This window comes from Sorex fumeus, unplaced genomic scaffold, assembly GCF_029834395.1.
Source record: "Sorex fumeus unplaced genomic scaffold, SorFum_2.1 ptg000098l, whole genome shotgun sequence".
Lineage (NCBI taxonomy): Eukaryota > Metazoa > Chordata > Mammalia > Eulipotyphla > Soricidae > Sorex > Sorex fumeus.
In genome coordinates this window covers 53,407,548-53,434,908 of record NW_026606155.1, presented here as the reverse complement: position 1 = coordinate 53,434,908, position 27,361 = coordinate 53,407,548, and the positions used below count along the sequence as shown (strand labels likewise).

The 27,361-nt window shown below is 33.2% G+C and overlaps 1 protein-coding gene across 6 annotated transcripts in view; it reads left to right on the top strand.

Annotated features, from left to right (window-relative positions):
- Positions 1-25,723, top strand: part of LRFN5 (leucine rich repeat and fibronectin type III domain containing 5) — a 294,340-nt gene extending 268,617 nt beyond the window's left edge. For 2 of the 6 annotated variants that reach the window (XM_056133638.1, XM_056133639.1), the window contains 4 exons: positions 6,902-8,306; positions 10,964-11,676; positions 18,721-18,764; positions 25,329-25,723. In XM_056133638.1, the coding sequence (XP_055989613.1) occupies positions 6,922-8,306; positions 10,964-11,676; positions 18,721-18,764; positions 25,329-25,346 (2,160 nt within the window). In that variant the 5' untranslated portion in view covers positions 6,902-6,921 and the 3' untranslated portion in view covers positions 25,347-25,723. Of the gene's footprint in view, positions 1-6,901; positions 8,307-8,650; positions 8,842-10,963; positions 11,677-18,720; positions 18,765-25,328 lie in introns of those variants that run through there. The other 4 variants (XR_008795066.1, XM_056133643.1, XM_056133640.1 and 1 more) reach the window with 4 other exon arrangements.
- The last annotated feature ends 1,638 nt before the right edge of the window (positions 25,724-27,361 follow it).

Here is a 27,361-nt window from a genome sequence, read left to right as displayed (position 1 = left end):
CATATTTACAATAAAAATGTAGTAATAGGTAGGTCGATTAATTTTTTGTTCAGACTCAATCGTGCTCAGGGATTACTCCTTGCTCTGCACTCAGGGATCAATCCTGACAAGGCTCAGGGCATCATATGGGGTGCGGGGGATAAAACCCTAGTTGACCACATGCAAAGAAAGTACTCTACCACCTATACTATTTCTCTAACCCCCAAATATATATGTATATATTATATATGTTATATATAATATTATGTATATATACATATAATTTTTAATGGATGACTTCCAGGATGCAGTGATACAAACTGAGGTTCTATTATAATCCATTAAACTCAGATTAACAGTTAAGAACAATTATTAAAATTTGCTACCTTCATTCAAGTTTCTTGACTTCAATGGTTTGAGAGTATGGTGGACAGTCCTTATTGAGTAAGGCTTAGCATCTTACTGCCAAGGTGATTTTGGAGATCCATCTCTATTTCACAGGTGAATTATCTGATTTCCAAAACATGAAGATGCCCCTGCTTTACCACTCTGCTTGTGGCTTTAAGTGGTGAATGGGATTGCTCTGTGATCTAAGATTATCCTGGATTGTTTTTCTTCTGACTCTGACTGAGATACTCAACATTATGTGAAGGGAAATAGTCCCTTTATGATGTCCTCACTTCTCTAAAGTAAAGCAACTCAAACTTTTTAAGGTTGAACATCAGAAACATCTATTTGGGAGTCAAGGGCCTGAATATTCCCTCATTTCTGTCAATCTTTTACAGCAAAACAATCCCTGAGTGACTCTTTCATTTATTCTGCTTACCCAGACTTCTAAAGCAGAAAGTCTGGGCGGCTTGCCATGTAAGTTTTCCTCTTCTTCCTTCATTTTTTGTTGCCTTAAAATATACAGATATAAAAAAAAAGTTTCTGCTCTCAGTTTATCTCTGTTTTCTAGATACAAGTTCCATGCCTTGGGGCCAGAGAGGTAGAACACAGTTTAGAACACTGTCCTTGCACACTCCCGTTCAATCCTCAGCATGTCCTGAGCACTGCCAAGAATGATCCCTGAGCATAGATCAGGAGTAAGCCCTGAGCATTGCCAACTGTGATCCAAACATCCCTTCAACGTCCCCCCATTAAAAAAATAAAAAATAAAAAAAGCATGACTCTCAATCAACACCAGTGGGTATAAACAAGAGAAGCTACTTTTTACATAAAATGTTTCTTATTTTTGTATTTATAAATAACAATCTACATATTGTTATTAAAATGCTGTTAAACTTCTTGTTTCTTATAATGCATGTAAGAAATTTGAAAGTTTCTACATCATATAACTGCAGTAAAAACTTTGAATAGTATTGAATGATCTGAAACTGAACTGATCTGTTCATATGTCCAGAACGGAGAGCACAGGGCAAATCACTGCTCCAAAGAGAGATGGGAAATACAGGAAGCCTGAGCTTAGTAGAATAGTGACTCAGCATAGAAACAACAATGGAATCAATACCAGGATAGCATAACCTTGACTGTAACGTTGAATTGCTAGACTCTGAGAGCAGACAAACCTGGAGTTAAAAAAAAAAGTATAGAAGAATCCAGTTTTATTAAGGGCTTCACCAGATATCACCGCAATATCTGAGAATATTTCCTTCTGCTTCCAACTGAGGGTAGGCTGGAAAAGATAACCCAGTGGACTACAGAACATTCTATAGATACAGAAGACCTGGGTTTGATCTCAGGCACCAAATGGTCTCCGACATTCCACTTGGAGTGACCCTTCCCTAACCAATCACTCAACTGGCAGTAGCCCCGGAATACTTTTTGCTCCTCATGTGTCCCTAGATAAGGGGGGCAGTGGGTTGTTTGTGTGTGATAGAGAGGTGTTGTGAGGGCACGAATGTATGTGGAAGGAATAACTCTTTTGAATATGTTGGATTAATAGATTCCAATCACTATTTAGTATGAAAACAGTTGAAAACCAGTGTGATAAAGTGCTTAGTACTTCTTAGCTAGTAGCTTAATTCATTGCAGTTTTATTACTTTCTATCTCAACTGTAGGAAATACTAATTCTACCTGTTCTATCTTGCCATTAAAAGAACTGAATTCAATTATAGTTTAGTCAGCCAACCATCTCATCCAAGGGGGAAGAAAAATGTTGAGAAATGCTTTTCAAGTTAACAGTTGAAAGAGATAAATTCACTAAAAGACAGACCTAATCTTGAGGTTATAGAACACTTCCTACTCAATACCTTACTTTCATAGCACTAAACTCCCAAAGAGATGCAAATCTTAAGGAAGATTCCCGGAACACAATTTTGTAAGTCTTTTTAGGTAAAATCTGCTGTCTAAAATACACAAAGTGAACTCTTCTTTAAAAAAAAAGTTTTCAAAATTTATTTTCCTTTTACTTGTTGCATTATTGTGATGATCTGAGTTGTGGAAATTTGGTTGTTGTTGTTATGATAGGTCTCATAATTTGTTGAGGTGCTCACACATTAAAATAGCAGTGCTCACTTGGGCAAGAAATGTGAATGTTAGTTGTAACAGTTAGTGTGTGACAGTCACACACTTGGTTGTAATATGCCAGATGTTGCATGTCTTTATGTGATATCAGGGATCAGAAAAAGCACTGTTACTAGGATTATATGTTAGCATGTGTGAACTCAGGAATTAAATTCACAGAACAGGTGTACTAACAATTAGACACATAAGATGGCTCCTATAGCAAAATCTAAGATTCAAAGTCACTATATAAATAATCAGCAAATTCTGAAGTTCATATGAAAAGATTTAAAAAAGCCAGTCATTTTAGCCCAATATTGAAGGAGAAAAACAATGGGTAGACCCATGTTCTTTGACTGAAAAGCTTACTATAGAGTCACAGTAATAGAATACAAATTAGTGAAAGAAAGGACAGATATATCATAGAGTAGAATAGTGTTCAGAAAAAGATCCTTGTGAACATTGTTAAAGTCTTAGACAAAGTAGATGGAAATGCAATGGAGAAAAGACTCAACAAATGGTGCTAGAATAACTGGATATTCTTGTGCTTTAAAAGGAATGTGAATAAGTTTACAACCCATACAAAAGTAATGCAAATGGATTGGAGAATCAAATGTAATGTATAAAATTCCATAATAGAAAGCCTAAGTGACCGAAGTTATGGTTATGGTCTTTTTGTATACTACCCTAAAATATTGGAGCTGGAGCGATAGCACAGTGGGTAGGGCATTTGCCTTGCATGCAGCCAACATGGCCGACCCGAGTTCGATTCCTCCGCCCCTCTCAGAGAGCCCGGCAAGCTACCGAGAGTATTCGATATGCCAGACACAGTAACAACAAAGTCTCCAATGGAGACGTTACTGGGCCCGCTCGAGCAAATCGACGATCAACGGGAGGGCCTTTACTTTTTTACTTTTTACCCTAAAATATGGTCCATAAATAAGTGATAAGCTGTAAGACACACTATCATTAAACATATCTCTTCAAGTGGAAACACTAACAGAATGGTAAGACAAGCTAAATGCTGATAAAATTTATTTGAAAAAGAGACAAGTGATAAATGTTGATTATAAAAATTATACAAAGAACCCCTGAAACCGTATAATATTGTAAAAAATAGACATGAATGTAAAATGGGCCAAGGACCTTGACTTACATATCACTTAAGAAGATATAAATGGTCCAGGGAGATAACACAGGGGTTAAGAAACTTCCACTGCACGTGACTGACCCTACTCAATTCCTAGCACTCCATATGATCCCCTAAGGCCTGCCAGGAGTAACCCCCCTAAACACAGAGTCAAGAGAAATTGTTTCTATTGTCCCTGGTTATGGTTGCAAAATAAAGTTTTAAAAACCAATTACAACAACAAATATAGACAGAAATGTATTAAAAAGTATGAAAATATTCCACATTATATCTCTTAATTTGTATTATTTATTATTTAAAAATGTTGACTCACCATGTATTACAAAGTCATTCATTCATAATTTAGGTTTGAATGTACAATGTTCCATCACCAATCCCTTTATCAGTGTCCACGTCTCTCCACCAATGTTGCTGTTTTTCCTCCTGCCCCTCAATCTGCCACTATCACAGGCACTTTAAAATTTTTTCCCTTTTTAGGCACCATGGTTTACAGTACTGTCATTGATAGGGTATTGTGCATATTACTTCTAGCACCTAGTCCTGGTCCAGAGCAACCATTCCCCTTTATCATTTTCTTGTGGTCCCAAGATTGACCTATACCTCCACCCCCTTATCTCCTTCGATTTGTTCCTATTGTCTTTGGGTGTTAGTTATTGCTATGCTATGTTTATTTATCTTTTGTATATGAGTGAGATCATTCAGTGTTTCTCTCTCTCTCTCTCTCTCTCTCTCTCTCTCTCTCTCTGACTCATTCTACTTACCACGGTTCTCCCCAGATTCATCTGTGTATCAGCAAATTGCAAGACTTCATCTTTTCTTTCAGCCAAGTAGTATTCTATTGTGCACAATCGTTTATTTATCCAATTATCTGTTCTTGGACATTTGGGTCATTTCCAGATTTTAGCTATTTTGAATAGGCTGCAATGAACATAGGAGTGCAGATGCCTTTCTTGCACTGTGTTTTGGGACCTATGGAGTATTTTCCCAGGAGTTGGATTGTATTGCTGTAATTGCTGTATTAAGTGCTACTCTTTGGAGAAATGTCCATATTGTTTTCCAAAAACACTAACCAGTCAGTATTCCCACCAGCAGTGAGAGTCCCTTTTTCCCAGCAGCCACACCAACATGGATTGTTCTTGTTCTTTTTTGATAGCTACTGGTATCATCCATAGAAAACAATGACACATCTGTTATAAAGAACATCTCACATATTTATGATAACACCATGTGTTGAAAACATAGGAAATAAAATGAATTTATATAGAGCTGGGGAGAATTACAGCACAACCACACTGGAGAAAGTTTTCCCTCTCCTTAAAAACAAAAAATGAATACAATCTTACTGCTTTGCTCTTCTCAGTATTTGAAAAAAAGAGTTAAACTTGGCATCTATAAAAAAGGTTTCATGTAAGTATGCACAGCAATTTCATTCATAGTCACAAGAACTTTGAAGCAACCAATAGGTACATTAGCCAGTAATGGTAAGCTATACTACACATGGAATGGAAGATTCCAGCTAAAATTGACTTCCTAATTTTTTTTCACAAACCACTGAGATTTTTTTTAACTTCTTTAATTGCTCTACCTCCTTCATTTAAGTCACTTGTTCATTACTAACTGTATTTTTGTCCTGTCTTTTACTAACTATTTTACTGGAGTACTTTATTCTGATATCCATTTCCATTTTAAAACTCAGTTCCATAAATTTAATCTCCTTTTTGCTCTGTCATTTATTTCAATCAAGATGACAGTTTTTGCCTTACAGGTTTTCTTTCCCTTTCCTGTGATTTCAACTGTGCCTCCATGAGTAATCACAGAGTTCATTTATATTTTTTGTACAAGTAAAATTATATTTCATTTGTTGAGAATAATATTTAATCACATTCTACATAGCAGAAAATAGACATAAATTTTAATCATATTTTACATAGCAGAAAATAGGCATAAATTTTAATCATATTTTATCTAACAGAAAATAGGAATACATTAAAGCAAACCTCTAAGGATATTCTGGATTAAAAGTTGGATACATTATATGTATAGTAATTTCTTATGTTGCACTTATTTCTATTTAATAAACTTTGTTTTCAATGTTTATTTAGCCCTCTCCCTGTTTAAAATTTTAAATAAGAACTTTTGTTCACATAAATATAGCATATTTTTTATTTTTAGGACTAGTTCGTAACTATGTATCTAAGATAAAACTGAAAATGATGTGAATAGAGAAATAAAACAATGTTTGAGTCACTTGCCTTGCACATGACTGACCCAGGTTTAATCCCCAGCATCCCATATGGTCCCCAAACTTCACATGGAGTTATCCCTGAGTGCTGAACCAGGAATATACCCTGAGCACCACCAGGTATGAACCCCTCATAAAAGGGGGAAAAGAAGCCTTAAAAACTAAAAGTGAAACTGTAAATGTTTAATGAAATTTGAAATTTATCAATATATTAAGATTCTAAAAAAAGGATAAAGGACCACAATATCCTTTTTAACCCAATGTCAAGTATATTAGTGAGTTCTTTCCATGAAATATCTTTAAAAAACGATTTCATGTAAAATAGTTAATTGTGTAAGGAGTTCAACTAATTTTTGCTAAACGTTCAGCCTTACTAACTTTGAGCATGAGGTTTGCAGTGAGGATGTGGTGGTGGTCTATCTCCAAGTTTGTAAAGATATGTAAAATCTAATCAGTTAGTTACTTCAAAATATTATAACTTACAGTTAACTCAGTTAAAAATATCTCATTTATATGTGTTCATATCTACTCAGTCTAGTAAAGAGAACTACTTTATAATCCTTAACTATTTCATTAAGCTTTGAATTTTCTTTTGCAGAACAAGATGTCTTTCAAAGTTTAGGGGATGTTTGCCTGGATTCCCAGCCTCCCTGGGACTGAATGCCCATGCCTTCTTTTACACTTAATAACACTTAACTGACAAAATTCTGACAACTTGTTGACTTCTTTGTTTTTCAGTTTGACTTTAAATGTGAAGCTGCAAAACATATAAATATATGTATGCTTGTATATATGTATGTGTATAATATATACATACATACATACATACATACATACAAACATGTCTGTATGTACTTATCCTACTGTCTATTAATCTCCAGTTTAAGTAGACCTCTTTTGCTTGTTTGTTAAGAAGTAACCTGTTTATGGATTCCTATTTGCATTAAATGATTATTTTAGTAAAATACAAATACTCATCAAGGGTTTGGATGTTAACAGTTTATTTTGTATCTTATCTTAACAGGGTCTTACATCTGATCTACAATGGAAAAATTTCTTTTTTATCTGTTTTTCATTGGCATAGCTGTGAAAGCTCAGATCTGTCCAAAGCGTTGTGTCTGTCAGATTTTGTCTCCGAATCTTGCAACCCTATGTGCCAAGAAAGGGCTTTTATTTGTTCCACCAAACATTGACAGAAGAACTGTAGAACTGCGATTGGCAGACAATTTTGTTACAAACATTAAAAGGAAAGATTTCGCCAATATGACTAGCTTGGTGGATCTGACTCTATCTCGGAATACAATAAGTTTCATTACACCTCATGCATTTGCTGACTTGCGAAATTTGAGGGCACTCCATTTGAATAGCAACAGATTGACTAAAATCACAAATGACATGTTCAGTGGACTCTCCAATCTCCATCATTTGATATTGAACAACAATCAGCTGACTTTGATTTCTTCAACTGCATTTGATGATGTATTTGCCCTTGAAGAGCTGGATTTGTCCTATAACAATTTAGAAACAATTCCTTGGGATGCTGTTGAGAAAATGGTTAGCTTGCACACCCTCAGTTTGGATCACAACATGATTGATAACATTCCTAAAGGAACCTTCTCCCACTTGCACAAGATGACTCGACTAGATGTAACATCAAATAAATTGCAGAAGCTACCACCTGACCCTCTCTTTCAGCGAGCTCAGGTACTAGCGACCTCAGGAATAATAAGCCCATCGACATTTGCATTAAGTTTTGGTGGAAACCCTTTGCATTGCAATTGTGAGTTGTTGTGGTTGAGGCGTCTGTCCAGAGAAGATGACTTAGAGACGTGTGCTTCGCCAGCACTTTTAACCGGACGCTATTTTTGGTCAATTCCTGAGGAAGAGTTTTTGTGTGAGCCTCCTCTCATTACTCGGCACACACATGAGATGAGAGTCCTGGAAGGTCAGAGGGCAACACTGAGGTGCAAAGCCAGAGGAGATCCTGAGCCTGCAATTCACTGGATTTCTCCAGAAGGAAAGCTTATTTCAAATGCAACAAGATCTCTGGTGTATGACAATGGAACGCTCGACATTATGATAACAACTGTAAAAGATACAGGTGCTTTTACCTGCATTGCTTCCAATCCTGCTGGGGAAGCCACTCAAACAGTGGATCTTCATATAATTAAACTCCCCCATATATTAAATAGTACAAACCATATTCATGAGCCTGACCCTGGTTCTTCAGATATTTCTACTTCTACTAAGTCAGGTTCAAATGCAAGCAGCAGCAATGGTGATACTAAAATGAGTCAAGATAAGATTGTGGTGGCAGAAGCAACATCATCTACGGCACTACTTAAATTTAATTTTCAAAGAAATATCCCCGGAATACGTATGTTTCAGATCCAGTACAATGGTACTTATGATGACACCCTTGTTTACAGGTAAGAAAAAGTAAGCAAAGTCTTGTATTTCCCATGCATCTTAGTAGAAAGCATGCTTAAGTACTGCTTATTTTTTCTAAATTGATGGTGCTACTCTGTATTGTATCCAAGACTCCATTTTTTTAAAACAGTTCTTAATGCAAAGCTTATGAAAGGTGTATACATGTGGGGAAGTATTGAAAATGGTGATATTGTTAGAGAGATCAAGCTTATATTTAATATTATGCTTACTTTTCCCCCCTCATTTAAGAGATGTGACTATCAGAGAACAAGATTGATTTATTTAAAAAAATTCAAAAACATACCAGAACTTACACATCCACATGAGTGTTCTTTCCTTCAAGGAAGTCACGTTGGGAGGCTATACCATTATCCCAATGATGCTGCCATTGCTCAAAGCACTTTTGGAATTATCTTTAGAACCTCGTCATACTATTTTGAATATCCTCAGTGGTGGCAAATCTTCGTCTTTTGAGGGTGAATTTGAATTTTGGAAACAAGCAAAAGCCACTTGGAGCCAAGTCTTATGAATAAGGTGGGTGATCAAGATGGGTATTGCCATTTTTGGTCAAAAATATAGGATGTAACTATAAACTAATGAGACTGATTTTTGAGTGATTGATTTATGTGCGTGTGTGTTGTCTCATATATAATGGTTCTTAAGAGAGTTCCAAAAAAGAAATTTTATAAATATTTTGAGCAGTGAACGTATCACTGGAGCTAACTGTATAATTTCCAGGTAAGGACATTGATGTAGAATTTTGCATCTGACTAAGGAATTTCTGGTATGTTTTTCTGAAATTCAGCCTCATTGATTTATGGTCACATCTTGTCCAATATTCAGTTGGAAATATACATTTAATCCCTCCATAAAATTTTACTTCTGGTAGACAACTCTTTCTATATGACACAAAATTATGATGTTCATTTTTTTTCTTTCTGTTCTTCTGGAATAGATATATTTAGACCATATACACACAAGTGAACTTGGGAAGATAGTTGATTTTCACTCAGATTTTCACTTATAGAAATGAGAGAAATTTAAAAAAAATCACAGACTAGTGTGACAGAAAAACAATCTAAATAGCTATGTAATTAATCCTAAATAAGGTTCAAATTGCATGTATTTTAATTTTCTCGTATTTAAAAATATATATAAATACCTACTACCTATGTATTTACCACCTAGGTTTCTAAAATACCTACCACCATCAATTGTATGGGAATATACACTCTGACACATGTACATTGGCACAAAGTAGCCTTGTCTGATAAAAATCAGCTCTTCATCAAGGCTATAGCCAATGATTAACCTATTGTCAATGATATATACCATCCCATATTTATATTTTATATCACATATATTTACAGGTATATATATGTATATATATATATACACACACACCATTAGCCATTTTATCCATATACTTTAAATTAATTATGAAATATGTTACTTTTTATTTTTCAAAGTCTCAGATTTTAAATTCCCACAACAGTTAAATTTCATGTGATCTTGAGGAAATTACTTGAATCCATGACCTTAATTTTTGCCATGTGTGGAATAGTGAACAATGCCTCATATTGTCCACTGGAAATATTGAATTAAGATGCTCATTAAAGTGTATTGAAATTGATCATGCACTTGCTAAGTGGTTGGGATTTTAATCACAGTACATATTCCAGTTTAAATACTCCTTGATATATTTAGATCATATTATTTAAATAGAACAGTAGAGAAGCACTGCCAAATTCCTAAAACCAAAATTCATGGAATAAATAAATTTTTGAGCATTTTTTTCTGTATTAAATCATTGTCTAGGTTATATTTGGTTCATTCTAAGAAAAGGAACTTTGTGGAAACTTAGCATACACAGAAGATTTTACAATATAATTTATTCAGAAATTTCTACAAATTCTTATCCAATTTTAGGTGCTATATATGAAATAAAATTTTATCAGGGAGGTACAATTTATGCTCTGGTTAACATCTTTGTTCAGATTTCTATGATAATATTCATGCACTTTCATTAGTTATACATTTATAAATATATGCATTCATAGATTAAAATGCTAGGAACCAATTGTTAAAGGTATGAGATATCTAAGACTATAAATAAAGTATTTAACCTTAGCAATAATATTTAGATATTAAAGGCATATTTACTGGGTACCATTCCATAACTGCTTAAAACTGATTTGGAAACTATGAAATGTATTTCTAGTTGGGTTTCTAATGTAATTGTCGGTGTTTTCCCTTCCTTCAAATTGGCTTTTAGTCACAGAGGTGTTGTAAGTGCTAAATGGATTTGTTTAGTAGTCAGATAATGTCACAGTCACACCTTTCAAAAGCAATTTGTCATAAATGATTTTTTAGCAGTGGCTTTTATTAGGAGTTCTGCTTTGCCAAGCAATGTAATTAGTAATCTTGTCAAGGCACTGTGCAGGCACCATTAATATAATGCAGACACCAACAATGACTTTTAGCTATTTTAACAGGCTAAATATAAGATTAGATCATTTCCCATATTTCATATCTGTTATGAATGTGCTTATCTTAATGAATACTAAAATGAAACAGAACTCAAGAAAGAATGACTCTCTATGTGCATATATTTTGTTTCACTTATAATATTAACACAAATTCCATTGTCCTTCAGAATGATACCTCCTACGAGCAAAACTTTTCTTGTCAATAACCTGGCTGCTGGAACTATGTATGACTTGTGTGTCTTGGCAATATATGATGATGGCATCACTTCCCTCACTGCCACAAGAGTTGTGGGTTGCATCCAGTTTACTACGGAACAGGATTACGTGCGATGCCATTTCATGCAGTCCCAGTTTTTGGGTGGAACCATGATTATTATTATTGGTGGAATAATTGTAGCGTCTGTGCTGGTTTTCATCATTATTCTAATGATCCGGTATAAGGTTTGTAATAATAATGGGCAGCACAAAGTCACCAAGGTCAGCAACGTCTACTCACAAACTAACGGGGCACAGATCCAAGGCTGCAGTGTGACACTGCCCCAATCGGTGTCCAAGCAAGCGGTGGGACATGAAGAGAATGCCCAGTGTTGTAAAGTTGCCAATGACAATGTGATACAATCTACAGAAACTTGTTCAAGTCAGGACTCCTCTACCACTACCTCTGCTTTGCCTCCTACCTGGACTTCAAGCACTTCTGTGTCCCAAAAGCAGAAAAGAAAGACTGGCGGAAAGCCAAGTACCGAACCACAGAATGAAGCTGTCACAAGTATTGAGTCCCAAAACACTAACAGAAACAATTCAACTGCATTGCAGTTAGCTAGTCGACCTCCTGAATCTGTTACAGAGGGGCCCACATCTAAAAGAGCACATTCAAAGCCAAGTAAGTTTTACACTTTGCCAGCTGAGAGATCCAGAGCAAGGCACAGGTATTCCCTGAATGGAGAATTAAAGAAATACCATTGCTTTATTCACTCACCAAACACAAGTGGACTATTTTCTAAAAGAAGCATGTCTATGAATGGGATGTTAATTCACTCCAACAATTTTGATGAGCGTAGTGAAAAAATAGCTCATTCAAGTTCTGAGTGGATATTGGAAAGTGCTGTGTAAATTATTATTTCTTTTTAATGAAAAAAATAATTTTAGAACTGACATAGGAAAGTAAAATTTGGAATTTCAGGCTTGTCTCTCTGACATAAGGCTAATAGAGCCAAAATGGTGTAGTGTACAATGTGATGTGTATGTATACATATGTGTGTACGTGCATATATAGGTGTATATATGTAGATATATACACCTATATATACATATGTTTAAGATATAAAATGATGTAGGGAAAAATGCATGGCATAACAGCAGTGCCTTCTCCTAATCTAAGACTGGCTTCTAGGTTCTGCAATTGCAGATCTCAAAAAAATAAAAAGAAAAAGATTTTGCATAAATATTTTTTCCATTTTTTTCCAGGGCCAACAAATTATTGATATTTTTAACAAGTATAATGTATATTTTCTTTCCATGACAATGGGATTTATTTCTAGGCAAATATTGTAGAGAACAATTCTGTTATATTATTTAAATTAAAATATTTAATAAGTATATTTAAATAATGTTAAAGCAAGTACCCTTCTAAACAGATTATTGGTTCAAGTGCCTTAGTGGTTTTATAATTTTCTCTTATTTATGACAAAAATTTTTCCCTAGGAAGTGGAAGAAAATTCAGTTGACATTGTATTTATGAAAATTAATCTACTTCAGTTTTACATCATATTACATATATTCATATTATCCAACAGTGTTCGCACTCCTACACTACATACTTCCTGAAGGAACAAATGATATGTTTTTAATTTGCATTAAGTATAAAACAAGTTAAAATTCAATCGAAATTCCTAGACTTCCTTTATCTAAGAGATGTGTAGTAGTTTTATTGTCAAGTAAAATTACATATAAAAGCAATATAAAGTCATTGCTCATTAACCAGGTAGTGGTTTTGTTTTTCCCTCAGCACTCTTAATTCTCAGTTTGAATGTTTGTCTCAGAGTAAATGCATTATTTCTTTAACCAAAACCTGTAATGAAATTGAATTAGAAATCATTGCATGTAATGGTTTCATTGTCAAAAAATAATACGTATTGTTGTGAAATATTATTTAATTATTTAATATTATTTAATATTTGACAATATAGCATTTTTAGACATTCACTGAAATCAAAATCTATAGATAAATGTTCTTATCTACTTACTGAGAACCTTACAACATTATCTGTTACCTTGATATTGTTTTATTGAAGTTTAAACAAGGTGAGCCTTGAGGTTTTTTGTTTTTAAGAATGACTCATATGGGAATACTGCACACCAAATTTCATCCATAATGTGATAAGATTGGGCCAAAATGATAGGACAGAAGATAGGCCTTTGCTTTACATGAGGCAGACCCAGGTTTGATCCTCAATATCCCCAGATGGTCTCTTGAAACATGGCACAGAAACAGAAGAAAGCCTGAGCATTGCCAGGTGTGGCCCCCAAATGAACAATAATGAAAAAAAATCATACCATAGATAATTTATCAAAAGTGATTCTTTGCCATAAGTTGAACATATTAATGTTTACTAACTCTTGTGTTAGATCTCTTGTAATGCCAGATCTCTTGAAATGCCATTTAAAACAGGGGGGAAGTATGCCAAAAATTGTTTAATTTCCTTTTCCTAAAAAAGACGTATAAAATGTTCAGTTCCTTATAACTTGGTAGAGGCACATCTTATTATACATGGTTTATCATGTTGACGTTCAAAACTAAGTAAGATTAAAGCAGTTAGAGATCACTTTCTACACCGGTCTTGCAAAACACTGTCTTTTGGGCTTTTTTTTTTTTTTTCACTAACTTAGTTGTTAGTTCCTAAATCCCTTTTTTGCCCTTTTTCCCTTTCTGAAGTTTGCCTTTCACATTTCCAAAATCTATTCAGCCTCTATAAGCTGGGTATATAGTTCTTGTAAAATATAAATGAGATTGCATGTGTGGTAGTATTTTATAAAATCAAAAGCATTTTTCAAAGTGAAGTGTGCTTTCAGCTTCATTTCTATGGTAATGCTCTAGTACTAGCTAAACATTTTTTTAAACCTCAATTACACAATGCTTCATGAGGTGCTGATTAACAAAAGAACAGTGCTTTTCCTTTCTCTCGTATTTATTTATGCAGTATTTGAAAGATCCTTAAAAATATAAATGCTTTCAAAACTAAAAGAATGGAAGAAATTTCTGTCATTAGGAAAGTTTTTGAACAATGAAACTCTAGCATCATAAAATATAAGTGTTTCCTTAGCATATCTTTTCTAATTAATGAATGAATTTACTTTGTATTTTCCAGTTGTCTATATTTTTAAAAATCATTTTTTGATTTTTAAATTCAAATGCCTATGTTTTTAATGGAACTTTAAATAGACTACATTTATTATAAATATCTAAAACTATATAGCATTTAATTGTGTGAAAATTGTTGTCTGACTAAAACCACTGAAACTTCAAATTTTTATTATTATCACAATATACTTCAAGGTATATTAACCAAATGCTTCAACATTAGTTTTTGAAATTGATAATGAGTCTGTGTTTCTGTCTTGCCAAGAGTTTATATTTTGATAGATGAAAAAAATTGTTATCAAGAGATTCAAATGGTTTTCTATTTTGTTTAAAAGTTTATGAAAAAAATGTTCATTTCTTGCCTAATTTCAATGTGAAGATTCTGGAATATTAATCTGTGGAGAGTTTGAGTTAATAGGGTAACTGTTCAAAACAGAATCATTATTTAGATGAATAAATAGATAAATAAATGAGACCAGGGAGAAGGAAAATTATTAGAAGTTTGATTACTTAGCACAGTGGAGAATTGTGATCCCAATATTACATTACTATAAGTGAGAAACTCTGTCTCTTGTGCTTTTTTTTTTCTGTCACTTATTGCATTTTTCATTTAACCAGCTGTGTATGTGAGTATGTATGTGTGTATGGTTTTCTGTTTATTGCTGTTGACTATGTATAGGTTGTACTTTTGCATCACCATCTTATTTTTCTTTTATTTTTAGCCATTTTACAGTATGGATTAAGTTTTTTAAATATGGAAAAAATAACAAACAATATATTTAGTCCAGACATTTAAAATATTTGTGTTCATGTGCTAATTTTTATTCTTATTGGAAAATTGTCTTGCAATTTGAAAATGCCAAACTATTATAAAAGTAAACCTTTAAAATAATTATACCTGAGTGTTTCAAGGGAAAGGCATTTAATAGTTCATCACAGTTGCTGCTTTTGATAATACAAACTTTGGTTTGACAAGTATTGTTTTTTCAGTATCCAAATATATTAACACAGAGGTATGTACGTTGAATGCAATACTTTTAATTAGATACATTAAGATGCATCATATGCCAAGTTGCATCATTGATGTGATTGTTTGTCTCCTTCTGATGTTTATCTAGTCATTAAAGTAATTAGTGAGATTAAGCCACACTATGTTATTTTATGCTTTAAAACAATTTTAACTGCTTGGTTAATATACTTTACTTATTTTTTGAATGTAAGTTTTTTAGTATTATATTCACCTATAAATATAAAAAACTTGTGTTATGGAAGATATATATTTTTGGAGAAGATATTTGAGGAGTTAAAAATAACTTTAATGCATCCTATTTGTCTACAGGGATCACTTTTTATCTTTTTTCTGTGTGAAGTACATGCTACTTCATTTTAAAACACTTATAAAACATTTCCAAATTAAACTTACTTTAATTGTAATATTGGAAAGAAGCTAAACATTTAATTTATGAAAATAAAAATTTAATAGAAATATATCCTAATGTTCACATAAACTAATTGCCTTTTGGTTACCAAGTTTTAGTATTTAACCCTATTTAGTCACAATAATAAACTTTAAAACACTCTTTATATATATATATATGTATATATATATGTATGTATTTCTTTTTACAATGCTGTTCATGGTTGGACTTCACTCATGCAGTGTTCTAACACCCTTCCCTCCACCAGTGTACATTTCCCAGCACCAGTGTCCCAGGTTCCCTCCCATCACTCTCCGCCCCCCACTCTTTAAAGGCCTTTATAGCACAGAAGTAAGGCACTTGCTATGCATGAGACAATGGTGAGTCTGTCCCTATTCAAATCCACAGAAGCATCACAAAGTGTCACTAGAGCATAGAACCAGGAATGATCACTAAACACTGCCTGGTGTGATCCAAATACCTACCTCCCCCATATCCCCACCTGCTGAAACCCTCAGGGAGGAAAAGTTCTTTTTAATACTAATAATATTCAAAATCCTCTGGCACAAAGTTTGTGTTATAAATAAAATTGTAATGGGAAACTGCAAATGTTTTCAAAGAGGATAGCAAATATGCACCCATTTTCTTCTAAGCATGTTGAACTTCCAGTAACATTTTATATTATGGAGAAAGCAATATTTATTGATATTAGACTTAAGGCTAAGCTTTTTCTTGCTCAGCCTTGACAGTGTCAGAGGAGAAGTACTGTATCTTCAGCAGTGCATGTGGATTCCACTATCAGTGTGAGAAATGTTTTGAGGAAAGAGCTTCAACATAGACAGGAAAAAGACATTTTTCTTCTTCTCCTTGCTTAGCAATGGTGATAATAATAATAACATTAAATTAATGAGATAACGTATGATAACGTTAAATTAATGAGAAAGAAATATCTTATTTTTAAAAGTAGTAAAATTAATGATTAAACATATTGTGATTTACTTATCCTTAAATGTGGTATTATCAGAACTGGACCATAGGAAGTAGCAGTTTGCAACTGGGAATATTTCTTAAGTTTAAAATTGCTGCATTAAACTGATCTTGATGCATTTACAACTTTATCATAGTTACAAATAGCAAATACAAAAAATAATCTGTATACTATTGTCATATGATTATGCTCAGCTATTCAAAATTAAAAGTTAACATTGAATAAAATAAAAAGATGGTATAAACCTGCATATCTGTATATAATAATATGTATATTGATGCTATTAATGTAATTAATCAGATACCATCACAATATTTTGTCCTGCAACATAAATTTAAATCGGGTGAGCAAAATTAGAGTTAAATAAGCTGACAAAATCCAGAACAGCTCTGCAAAGTTGTTATTTATCATACAGCAGTAGATTTTAAATTACTTAAAAGAAATTTGTTATTTTGTTTTTCTGGATATGCTAATCATAACTACCAGTACAATTTTTTAATTGCATATAATTTTTAGATAGATAACATCTAATTTTTAGATAGATAACATTTATCATTTTTAATGACATTCAAATATGTTTGGAGTAAAGATATTAAAACTTTTTCTTTTTGTATTTGGAGGTGGGTGTATGTTTAAGCTTTTCTAAAAACCAAAAAAGATAAATATTTCTATTTTACTTCAGAATAATCCACTTGGTAGTGATATTAAGGGAAAGTTTATGATGTATACTTTGTTGGCTCTATGACAGTAAATATTCTAGATTTTCTGTATACCCAAAGCATATTGATTTCTTGTAAAACATAACATCTAACACTGTCACTGTCACTGTCCTCCCATTGTTCATCAATTTTCTCGAGCGGGCACCAATAATGTCTCCATTGTGAGACTTGTTACTGTCTTTGGCATATCAAATACGACATGGGTAGCTTGCCAGGCTTTGCTGTGAGGGTGGTATACTCTCGGTAGCTTGCTGGGCTCTCCGAGAGAGGCAGAGGAATTGAACCTGGGTTGGCCGTTTGCAAGGCAAAAATGCCCTACCCGCTACGCTATTGCTCCAGCACAACGTCTGACGACCACTTTAAATTTATATTAGTATTTGCATTAGAGTTTATAAAAAAATTTTATTTTTAATAATCATCACACTCACATTTGTGAACCCTGAAAACAGTTTTTTTTCCAAAACACCTACTTTTTATAATTATATCACTTCATAATGATTGGAAGTATTTGATTTGAAATAAGGCATTTTGAAGAGAGAACATGTGTTATGTAGAATTATAAAATAAATATTTGTAGCCAATTTGAACATACATGTATAGTCACTTTAAAATAGAATATTTACAATTAGAATAACTATTATTTGTACAAGGTTTACCCTTGAAAAATAAATACCTTGGGCATTTGATAAAGTGTTCTATTATCTGGAGGTTAAACAATGTTTTATATTATAAATGTTATTTAATTTTCTGTGTGGTGAATCTAGTGAAAATAATTTCCTTCTTGAATTCTGTTTGCCTTGTTTTATTTATCTTTCTATATAAATCAAATGTAAACTATTCATTGAAATTTTAACTTTGGGACAGGGAGATGGCTCAAAGATGCTAGAGTATATGTGAGTGAGTATATGCTTTGCATATGGGAACTCCAGGTTGGATTGCTCACACTGCATAGTCCCCAGATACCACCAAAGATGAACCCCAAATCTGAGATGGGAGTGCTGAGACCCTAAAGACCAGAAGGTATCACATACACACACACACACACACACACACATGCACACACACACATACATACACATTTTAGAAGGTAAATGGAAGTCAGATTCTCTTACTAAACATGTGGAGGAAAAATATATTCTATCTTTATTATTGCTCATTTTATTAATTCCTTTATTAATTACCTTTACTAATTCAAGAAATATTTAAAATTTTTACCTTTATAATATTATATATCATCAAGAAGTAGCTATAGAGAATGATAAACTATTAAAAAATATTAAGTCAATTGCAATTAACCTAAGACCTGGCAATTTTGAAAAGCAAGCCTAAAAGTCTAGATACAATTTTTGTTAAGAGAAATCATTTGGAGGTCATGAGAAGTATTTTAGGATCTGTTTCTTAAAAAATGAACTGTTCATGACATTGAAAATTTTATTCCCAGATGCTTTGCTGACTAATGTTGACCCGATTGTCCAGGAAACACAGGTGAGATTCTTGTTACCTGTCTCATACCTCAGCACTTAAGTGGCTATAATTTTTAATAAATAATTTCAATTTTTTGTGACTAATCTTACTAGCTTAAATTTTTCATGAAAACTTAATTTCCATTGCTATAGGGACCGGAGTGATAGTACAGCGGGTAGGGTGTTTGCCTTGCATGCAGTCAAGCTGGGTTTGATCCCTCGCATTCTATATGGTCCCCCAAGCACCTCCAGGAGTAACTCCTGAGTACAGAGCCAGGAGCAACCCCTGAGCATCTCCAGGTGTGACCCAAGAACCAAATTTAAAAAAAAAGGAAAAAAGAAAGAAAGGTAATTTCCAGTGCTATAGCCTGAAGTACAGTTAAACATAAATTGTAATGTAAAATTTAGACCGATTTCTGTTTAACTCAACATTTCTGATAGAGACTATAAAAATATTAGTAACACTAATTATAGACATGACTTTGAAGTCATTCTTTTGGTCATGCCTGGTGTAATGAAGTTGTACACAACTTTTACAATTTGAAGATAGCCTCTTACCATAAGAATGTATCCACCCCTGGGGATGGAGCAATAGCACAGCGGGTAGGGTGTTTGCCTTGCATGCAGCCAACCCGGGTTCGATTCCCAGCATCCCATATGGTCCCCCGAGCACCGCCAGGAGTAATTCCTGAATGCAGAGCCAGGAGTAACCCCTGTGCATTGCCAGGCATGACCCAAAAAACAAAAACAAAAGAATGTATCAACCCTATCCATGACCTCTATGCGCTGAGATGACATATAATGCCTCATTGCAAGTTGATGAATAGTAGAGTTTTAGCATCTAAAATGAATGAAACCACTTTAAAATGGAGCAGAAGACTACACATGAAATATTCATGGTATTCCTTTTGTCAGCAACCAATTACTTTTTTTTTAAGTTTCAAATGAGTATTTGATGCCTGTATTTTAATTGGATCAGAAAGTGTGTTTCCAGAGCAGAATAGCACTTTAGCAATCTGTTCAAACAGCTGGAAGCACCAGCAATTTGCTTAAGGTTTGGCACAGAAAAAAAAAAAATCTACTGCTTTAAAAAGTTCTAAAAAGGCTATTGATTTATTTGATAGTTGTAAAAATAAGGTCTTGGATTTTTAAAACATTTCTTATTGAAAGGACAACAATAATTTGGACAGTGATTCCTGGTTTCTCTAATTGAATCCTTTTCCCAATTAACAAAAAAAATTGTCTTTCAATATATAAGTTCTTTACTGAGTTTAGAATTCCATCACTATATTGAAGAAAAAATAGAACAGATGGCTTTCTGGAAACAATCAGTAGCACAGTGTCTGGCACATGCTTTGTGTTCTATTTTGTGTACAGAACTGACTTTGTGTGCTTGTCTTTCTTGTAAATCGCCTCCATCCCTGTTTCTCATTTTTAATATCTCCCTCTCTGCCCCTTATTCTTGCCCCCCTTTTCCATATTTATTTCATCTTTTTTCTTCATACCTTCTTCCCTCTCTCTAGCTCTGATCTCTATTTTTTTCATCCTTGGGTATTTACTTTGGTTATAAATTTGAAAGTTATAAACCTTTAGAAAAGGAAGATGATGTTTACTCTTTTTAGAAGTATGATCCAAGATAGTGCTAAATGCCTTGTCAAGATTTGGAAGTAGGGAGCAGGGAAGTAACTCAAAAAGCTCAAGTGGCTGCTTCATTTGTGAAGCTCCTAGCTTCTATCCTGTCATTTAAATTTCCCCTGAAAACTGCTAGGAGCAAATGCTGAGCACCAGCCTGGAGTAGCCCCCAAATACCACATGTGTGACCCCAAAATTGGAATACAATATTGGAGGCAAGAGAATCATTCAGTCATTTTCAATTACTAGTAATTCACCAGCTAGTCATATTTCCTCCTTATGGGCATCTGTAGTCTACTAGCTAAACTATAGGGTCTGCTAATGTGATAACTGTATGACTTTTAGGATTTTGTGTCCAAAATTATTAGTAGTGTTTGCACTTTGAAAAATAATGCTAAAGATAAATTATCATAAATTATTCATATTTTCCACTCAGACACAGATATTGATAATCTAGTACATAATTTGTCAGTGATTTTTCATTTCTATAGGTAGCAAATGCATGAGTGGGTGTCTTTTGTATTAGATTTGCATAGTGGAAGAAGAGTATACTGTGTGGAATAGGCTACTTTAGAAGCCATGCTAAATCTTTGTTCTCTGTAAAAAACTACTTTTATCACATTGTCATAGAAACTTTTTTTCATTACTTTGCTATTTTTTCTATGAACATTAGCAAGATAAATCCCAAGAAAAAAAGAATAATTTTGGCAAAATTTAGTGGTACATCATTCATCAGCCATCTCCTTGCTACATTCCTATTAACAGATTTAAGTCTCCATCGGATGTTAGTGTAACTGCTCTTGGTGTCTGCTGAATAATTTCCGCTGTAACAGACCTCTCATTTGTACTGCTGTCATCACAAGGAACAGTGATGCACCTTTGAAGAGGCTGGTCCATGCGATCTCAGACTTCTTGTGGCCTTTCACACTTTGAGCAGTACCTCTCCACGTGTGAATGAGGCGAGGCAGAGTGCTGACAGTTCTGCTCACAGTTTCTCACTTCTCAGCTTTGGTTTTTGTGGCTAATCATAGTGAGGTATCTGCTACGATGATCTTTTTTCCCCTGAAAGTAGAGTTAGTACATTTATCTTATTCTCATTAGTCAGAATATGCTGTATGCTAGTTTTCTTCCATAGACTCCTTTCTGCATATGCATAGAAAACAGAAGAAGCATAAGTAGTTAAATACACCACATTCAATCTTCCTATAATAAAGGTCTAAGATTCTAATCACACTGTGGTGAACTGAGAGTAGTAGAAAAAAGAATGGATGAATAAAATAATAATTATAGCAAAAGTAAAAAAATTTTTATGTTTAAAACAAATAATTACCCATGTTTTGATAGCTAAAATAGAACTGTTGACTATTTCATATTTACACTAAAATTACTTAAATAAATTTTATTAAAAAGCATTTTTGCTGTGTTCAAACCAACCAAACATATTGGTTGGTTATTCAAAGCAAGTATTTTGGTTGGAAATATTGCTTATTCAATGATTACTTTAAGATAATTACTTTCTGATTTGAATAAGCTTAGTTTCTGATTATTTTATTTGTACCAAAGTATTTTTTAATTTAAACTTTGACATTAAAAACTCTGCTGCACACTGGAGCGATAGTACAGCGAGTAGGGTATTTGCCTTGCACACAGCGGACTCAGATTTGATTCCCAGTATCCCATTATGCCATATGATCCCCTGAGTACCACAAGGAGAAATTCCTGAGTGCAAGAGTCAAGAGTAACCCTGTGCATCTCTGGTTGTAACCCAAAAAGCAAAAAATTGGAAAAAAAAATAAAAACAGAAAAAACAAACCAAAAAAAACCTTCTGCTGCAAATAGAATAAGCATAAAGAGGCAGAGTTTGGATCAGTGGCACTTCATGTTTCCTCAAGCACTACCAGTAGCAAATTCCAAGCATATAAAACAAATCAGATGACCCAAGCACTTTCAGGTATGGCCAAATAACAAGAGAAAACAAATGCAGTAATAGAGAAAAGCTCCCTGTATCCATGGTGCAGCATAGCTAAAAATATTTTTACTTGTGTAGCAACTCTTTACTATTTTTAAATGTTTTACAACTAATCTGTGCTCAACAAGAAAAATAAAATATAGAAAATAAAGTGCTCAAAACTCATTTTTACTTCATAGTACACCTAATGAAACCAAAATCAGATGATAGCTAAGCTTTTTCTGTTTAGAATTTTTTACAGGGTTATATAGTCAACTACATAGGGAACTCTGCAAATTTAAGCATCTATAAATCTTGGACCTGAGAGATATTTCAGACCTCAAGACATTTACCTTTCTTTCACCATGACTTGACCCCAGCGCCCTATATAGTTCACTGAACCTCCAGAAGTAATTCCTAATAAACACAATAGCAGGAAGAAGCCCTAATCACTGCCAGGTGTAACCCTAACACACCACCAATACAAAAAGTATTTATAAATTTCTATGGAGATTTCTGCCTTTGCTTATTTAAAAATATTGCTATACCTATAAATGTAATGCTATTTAATTAGATAGACCTCAGCAATTTTTTAAATACTAATAGAATAAACACATACCTAGAATTTTTTTTTATTTCATGGGGGAGTGGTGTGGGGATACCAGAACATACCTGGCTATGCTCTGGGATTACATATGGCTCTGCAATCATTTTTAAATTATCCCCCAGCTTATTATTTTTAGTTTTTCTAACATTTTAAAAATGATAATCTATTTTTTGATTTTTGTGGTGTTATTATAACTTTATAACTTTATTTTTCATGCTTTTAGTCTTATGAAATCATTGTAAGAGTTGTCCTAGTTGATATAGTCAAGTTTTGTTTTGATTATCTTAAATAAATAAAATTTTATTGTGCTGCATCATATGACATCATGTTGTTAGTGTAATTTAAAAACAGAAAATCTTTACACTGCAGTTTCACAAAACTAGAAATTCTTATTTCCTATACCCCGAAGTAACAGCTTTTATAGGAGCTGAAATTCTATTATGCTAATATTGTTATTATTTGATGTTAAATTAAATCTGAAACTCTTTTGAATATGTTAGTTTGTAGAACAAATAACATTACTAGTTATGCTACTTACTATATCTTTCTCCAGGTATATTTTCTGTTTGGGAATATAAACATGAAATGTATATGTACACATATATATTTCACAAAAATGAACTATATTGGGGCCAGAGTAATAGTACAATTTGTAAAGTGTTTGCCTTGCACACAGGGAGTGGGTTAGATCCCAATACCTTACTAGCACCACCTGGAGTAATTCCTCAGTGCAGAGCCAGGAGTAATCCCTAAGCATAACTAGATGTGTCCCCAAAACAAACAACAAAAAAAAATGAACTACAGTATGAATTCAGAAGAGATTAAATTAGATGAATTACATTTTAATGTGAAGTGATTTTGCCATTTTTTTGTTATATTCCAGGGAAAGTATCATATTATAGATAGGTGCTTCTATTTGAGTACATTCAAATGTAACTACTTTTATAAATAGAAAGCACATATATGATCTGCCTTTTAATATTTCTATACTATTTAGCGTTACATTTATACTATGTATTACTACATTGTTTATGACTACCATAATATAATCCTTAGAATTTTCCACACTTTCATAAATAATTTTATCACATAAGAATAAACAAATACTTGGCCAGCGAGAAGATCTACTGGGCTGGGCCATTTCCTAGCTGGGTTTGGTCCTCTGCATGCCATATGGTCTGCAAGCCCACCAGAATTGATTCCCCAAGTGGAGAGACAGGAGTAAGCCCCAACTATCATTGGGTATGGACCAAAAACAAATAAAAATGATTAAACAAACATATCAGCAGTTTGAACGAAAATATTAACTAAAAATTTAACTAAAACTTTATAGCACAGTGGGTAAAGCATTTGCCTTGCACGCACCCGACATGGCCGACCCGAGTTCGATTCCTCTGCCCCTCTTGGAGAGCCCAGCAAGCTACCGAAACTATCTCACCCTCACAGCAAAGTCTGGCAAGCTCCCCATGACGTATTCAATATGTCAAACAAAGTAACAAGAAGTCTTACAATGGAGACTTACTGGGCCCACTCAAGCAAACTGATGAACAACAGGACAGTGCCACAGTGCTTTATATTTTATTATTTATTTCTGCCACATATTTTATAACCCCCAAGCTTATAAACATGCAGTTGTTCTGCAATGGGAAGAAGAAAATATTTTATGTGTACAAAATCATAGGTTTCTCAAAAATTATTTCCCATAATATTTTACAAGATAGAAATTATAGGCATATCAAAGTTTATGCATTCTAATAACTCTAGTGGATGAAAATATTTTGCTTCATATTTAAGTATTATATATAATTTTTCATATTCTCAAAAATTCTCTACTCATAAATTTGCCCATTTTCACATTGCACATGTGGGTGAACAAGCAATTAATGAAAAAAAATAGCCTTTGCTATGTATAATTAAACTCTAAAAAATTCTCCACTGACCATGTAAAAATCAGGAGAGTATCATTAGACATCATCAGAATATGATGAAGACTTTGATGTAAAATGTCTATTTTTTAAAATTCATTTGAATTTTTGTGAAAACTTAAATGAAATGCACTAATGACTAATATTATTTTTCTATTGATATAAATATAAAAATTAGTGAAAAATGAAAATTTCATGCCACAATTCAACTTGAACATCTACTTAAATTTTTATGTTTCTTTTTAACGTTGTTCCTTTATATATATTCACCAATTTGAAGTTAGCAGTCAGTGTTTTAAGATCTGATGTGTACATGTAAATAGATTTCAGAGATATGACATGTATTCTATAGCATGAAACTCCTGCCTAAATTTAAAGTTCAAGTAGTGCAAGATTGCTTGTACAATGATCTCATTAACTAAGTTTTTTCTTTCTTTTTTCTCCCCCCCCCCCTTTTTTTTTCTTCAATTTCAGAGGCTGGAATTAATATGAAGAGCACTACTTCTTTCTCCTGAAAAAAACGTTGCCACTGATATTTTTACTGGATAAAATTTAAAAATGTTTTAATTCACAAGGATAATTGTTGAAGTGGTGTCCTGAAAGAAGCTATCACTGGAGCTAAAGCAGTTGTTACTGATGATGGCGGAACTGGCTCCATCAGAACATGGTTCATACCCTTTTAAAATCATTTTTTTTCTTCTGGCCTACTAGTGTTTGTTATTTTTTTTTTTAAAGAAGGAAAGAAAAAAAGCCTACATTGGTATCGAGTTCTGTATCAATCCATGTTACATTGCCATCCATGATTTAAGACTGTAGAATCTTGAATAATCTATATCACTTTAAGAAATAAATGTTTTATTATGACAGAATTTGCACATTGTCTGATTTTTGAAAATATCAACTACTTCAATTGAATGGTGAAATGATAATTGCAGTGATCAACAATACTATTTCACATTTATGTAGTGTAAAAACCTTCAAGGATCACAAATTTAGAAAATAATGTATTTTTCTTCTTACTGAGGTGTAACCAATTCTGTTTAGAACAGTGCAGATACTTAAACAACTTTATAGAAATTTTATGCCTCGGTGTTAAGACAGAGTGATGAGTGATCATGTAATGAAACTTCAGAAAACTTCAATGTAGACATATTCTAATTAATTCAGCTACTTTCCTTTTATTCTAGTGCAAAGATGTTTTAATGATTTTAGTTTTTACATTTTATCTAAGTGTTTATGTCTTTAATTTTGAATAATTCTGTATAAATAAAGATATCATTTAGCAACATAAAAAGAAATAAAATATTAATTAATAAATGTTAATATACATCTACAGCAGTATTAAAGCTTAACATTTAATATCTGATTGTAGAGTACAACCACTGAATTAAGTAAAATTGACCAGATATTCACACTAAATTTTTATATTTATATAAGGGAAATATTCTTGATCACTTGATCACTTCACATCCCATTACTCATCAATTTGCTCTAGCAGGCGCTTATCACAAAAATTTATTGCTGCTTTAGTACAAGCAATAAGATAAAATAAAAATTAAAAATTGCATTTTTATTAGCAATTGCTTTCAGATTTGAGGAATATTATTAGAGGTTAAGTTTTTTTTTTTAGTTCTATTGGTTATCAATTGATTAAAAGCAACATGTAGTTTAAAATCTTGTTTAATTATTTAGAACTGAAAAAATCAAGACCTATTGTCTTTTAATAAATATAAGCTGATCTTTTTCTTTACCATTTCACATCTTTTAAACTAATATAAATATAAAACTTTTCAAAGAAATGTTACAGAATATCAGCATCAGACAGAAGTTTGGATCTATGCTGAACCCAACCACACTAGATAACCATTTAAACATATGTGCACACACTTCAACACACACACACACACACACACACACACACACACAATGTATGATTGAGAGAAAAGTAACAGGATTGTGTTAAAATGTAGTTAAATTGTGACTGACTTATTGACTTCATTCTCTTGTTAATACCATTTATTTTTCTGTAATTGTGTATATGCATACATAAATGTTTATGGTGTCAAAAAGAGCTAAACTGAACAAAAAATCTTGTTTTGAGGAGTCTGTTTCTGTTGTACCCAACTACTCTCCTTAAATATAAACTTCTAAGAACTCAAATAACTTTCCTGGATCTCAGTATAGAGCTAAGTTCTTTTTTTTTTCTTTTTGGCTCACACCCGCCAATGCACGGGGGTTACTCCTGGCTCTGCACTCAGGAATTACTCCTGGTGGTGCTCTGGGGACCTTATGGGATGCTGGGAATCAAACCTGGATCTGCTGTGTGCAAGGCAAATTACCCACTGTGCTATGTGCTATCTCTCCAGCCCCTAGAGCTAAGTTCTTTACAATCTCTCTTTGTAAAAGCTACTAACCTTTCTTCAAAGGCCTTCTGTTTGACAGTCATCCTGCCATCTTAGACCGCTATTGTTTTTCTTAATTACAATTTAACCTAATCTTATCACATC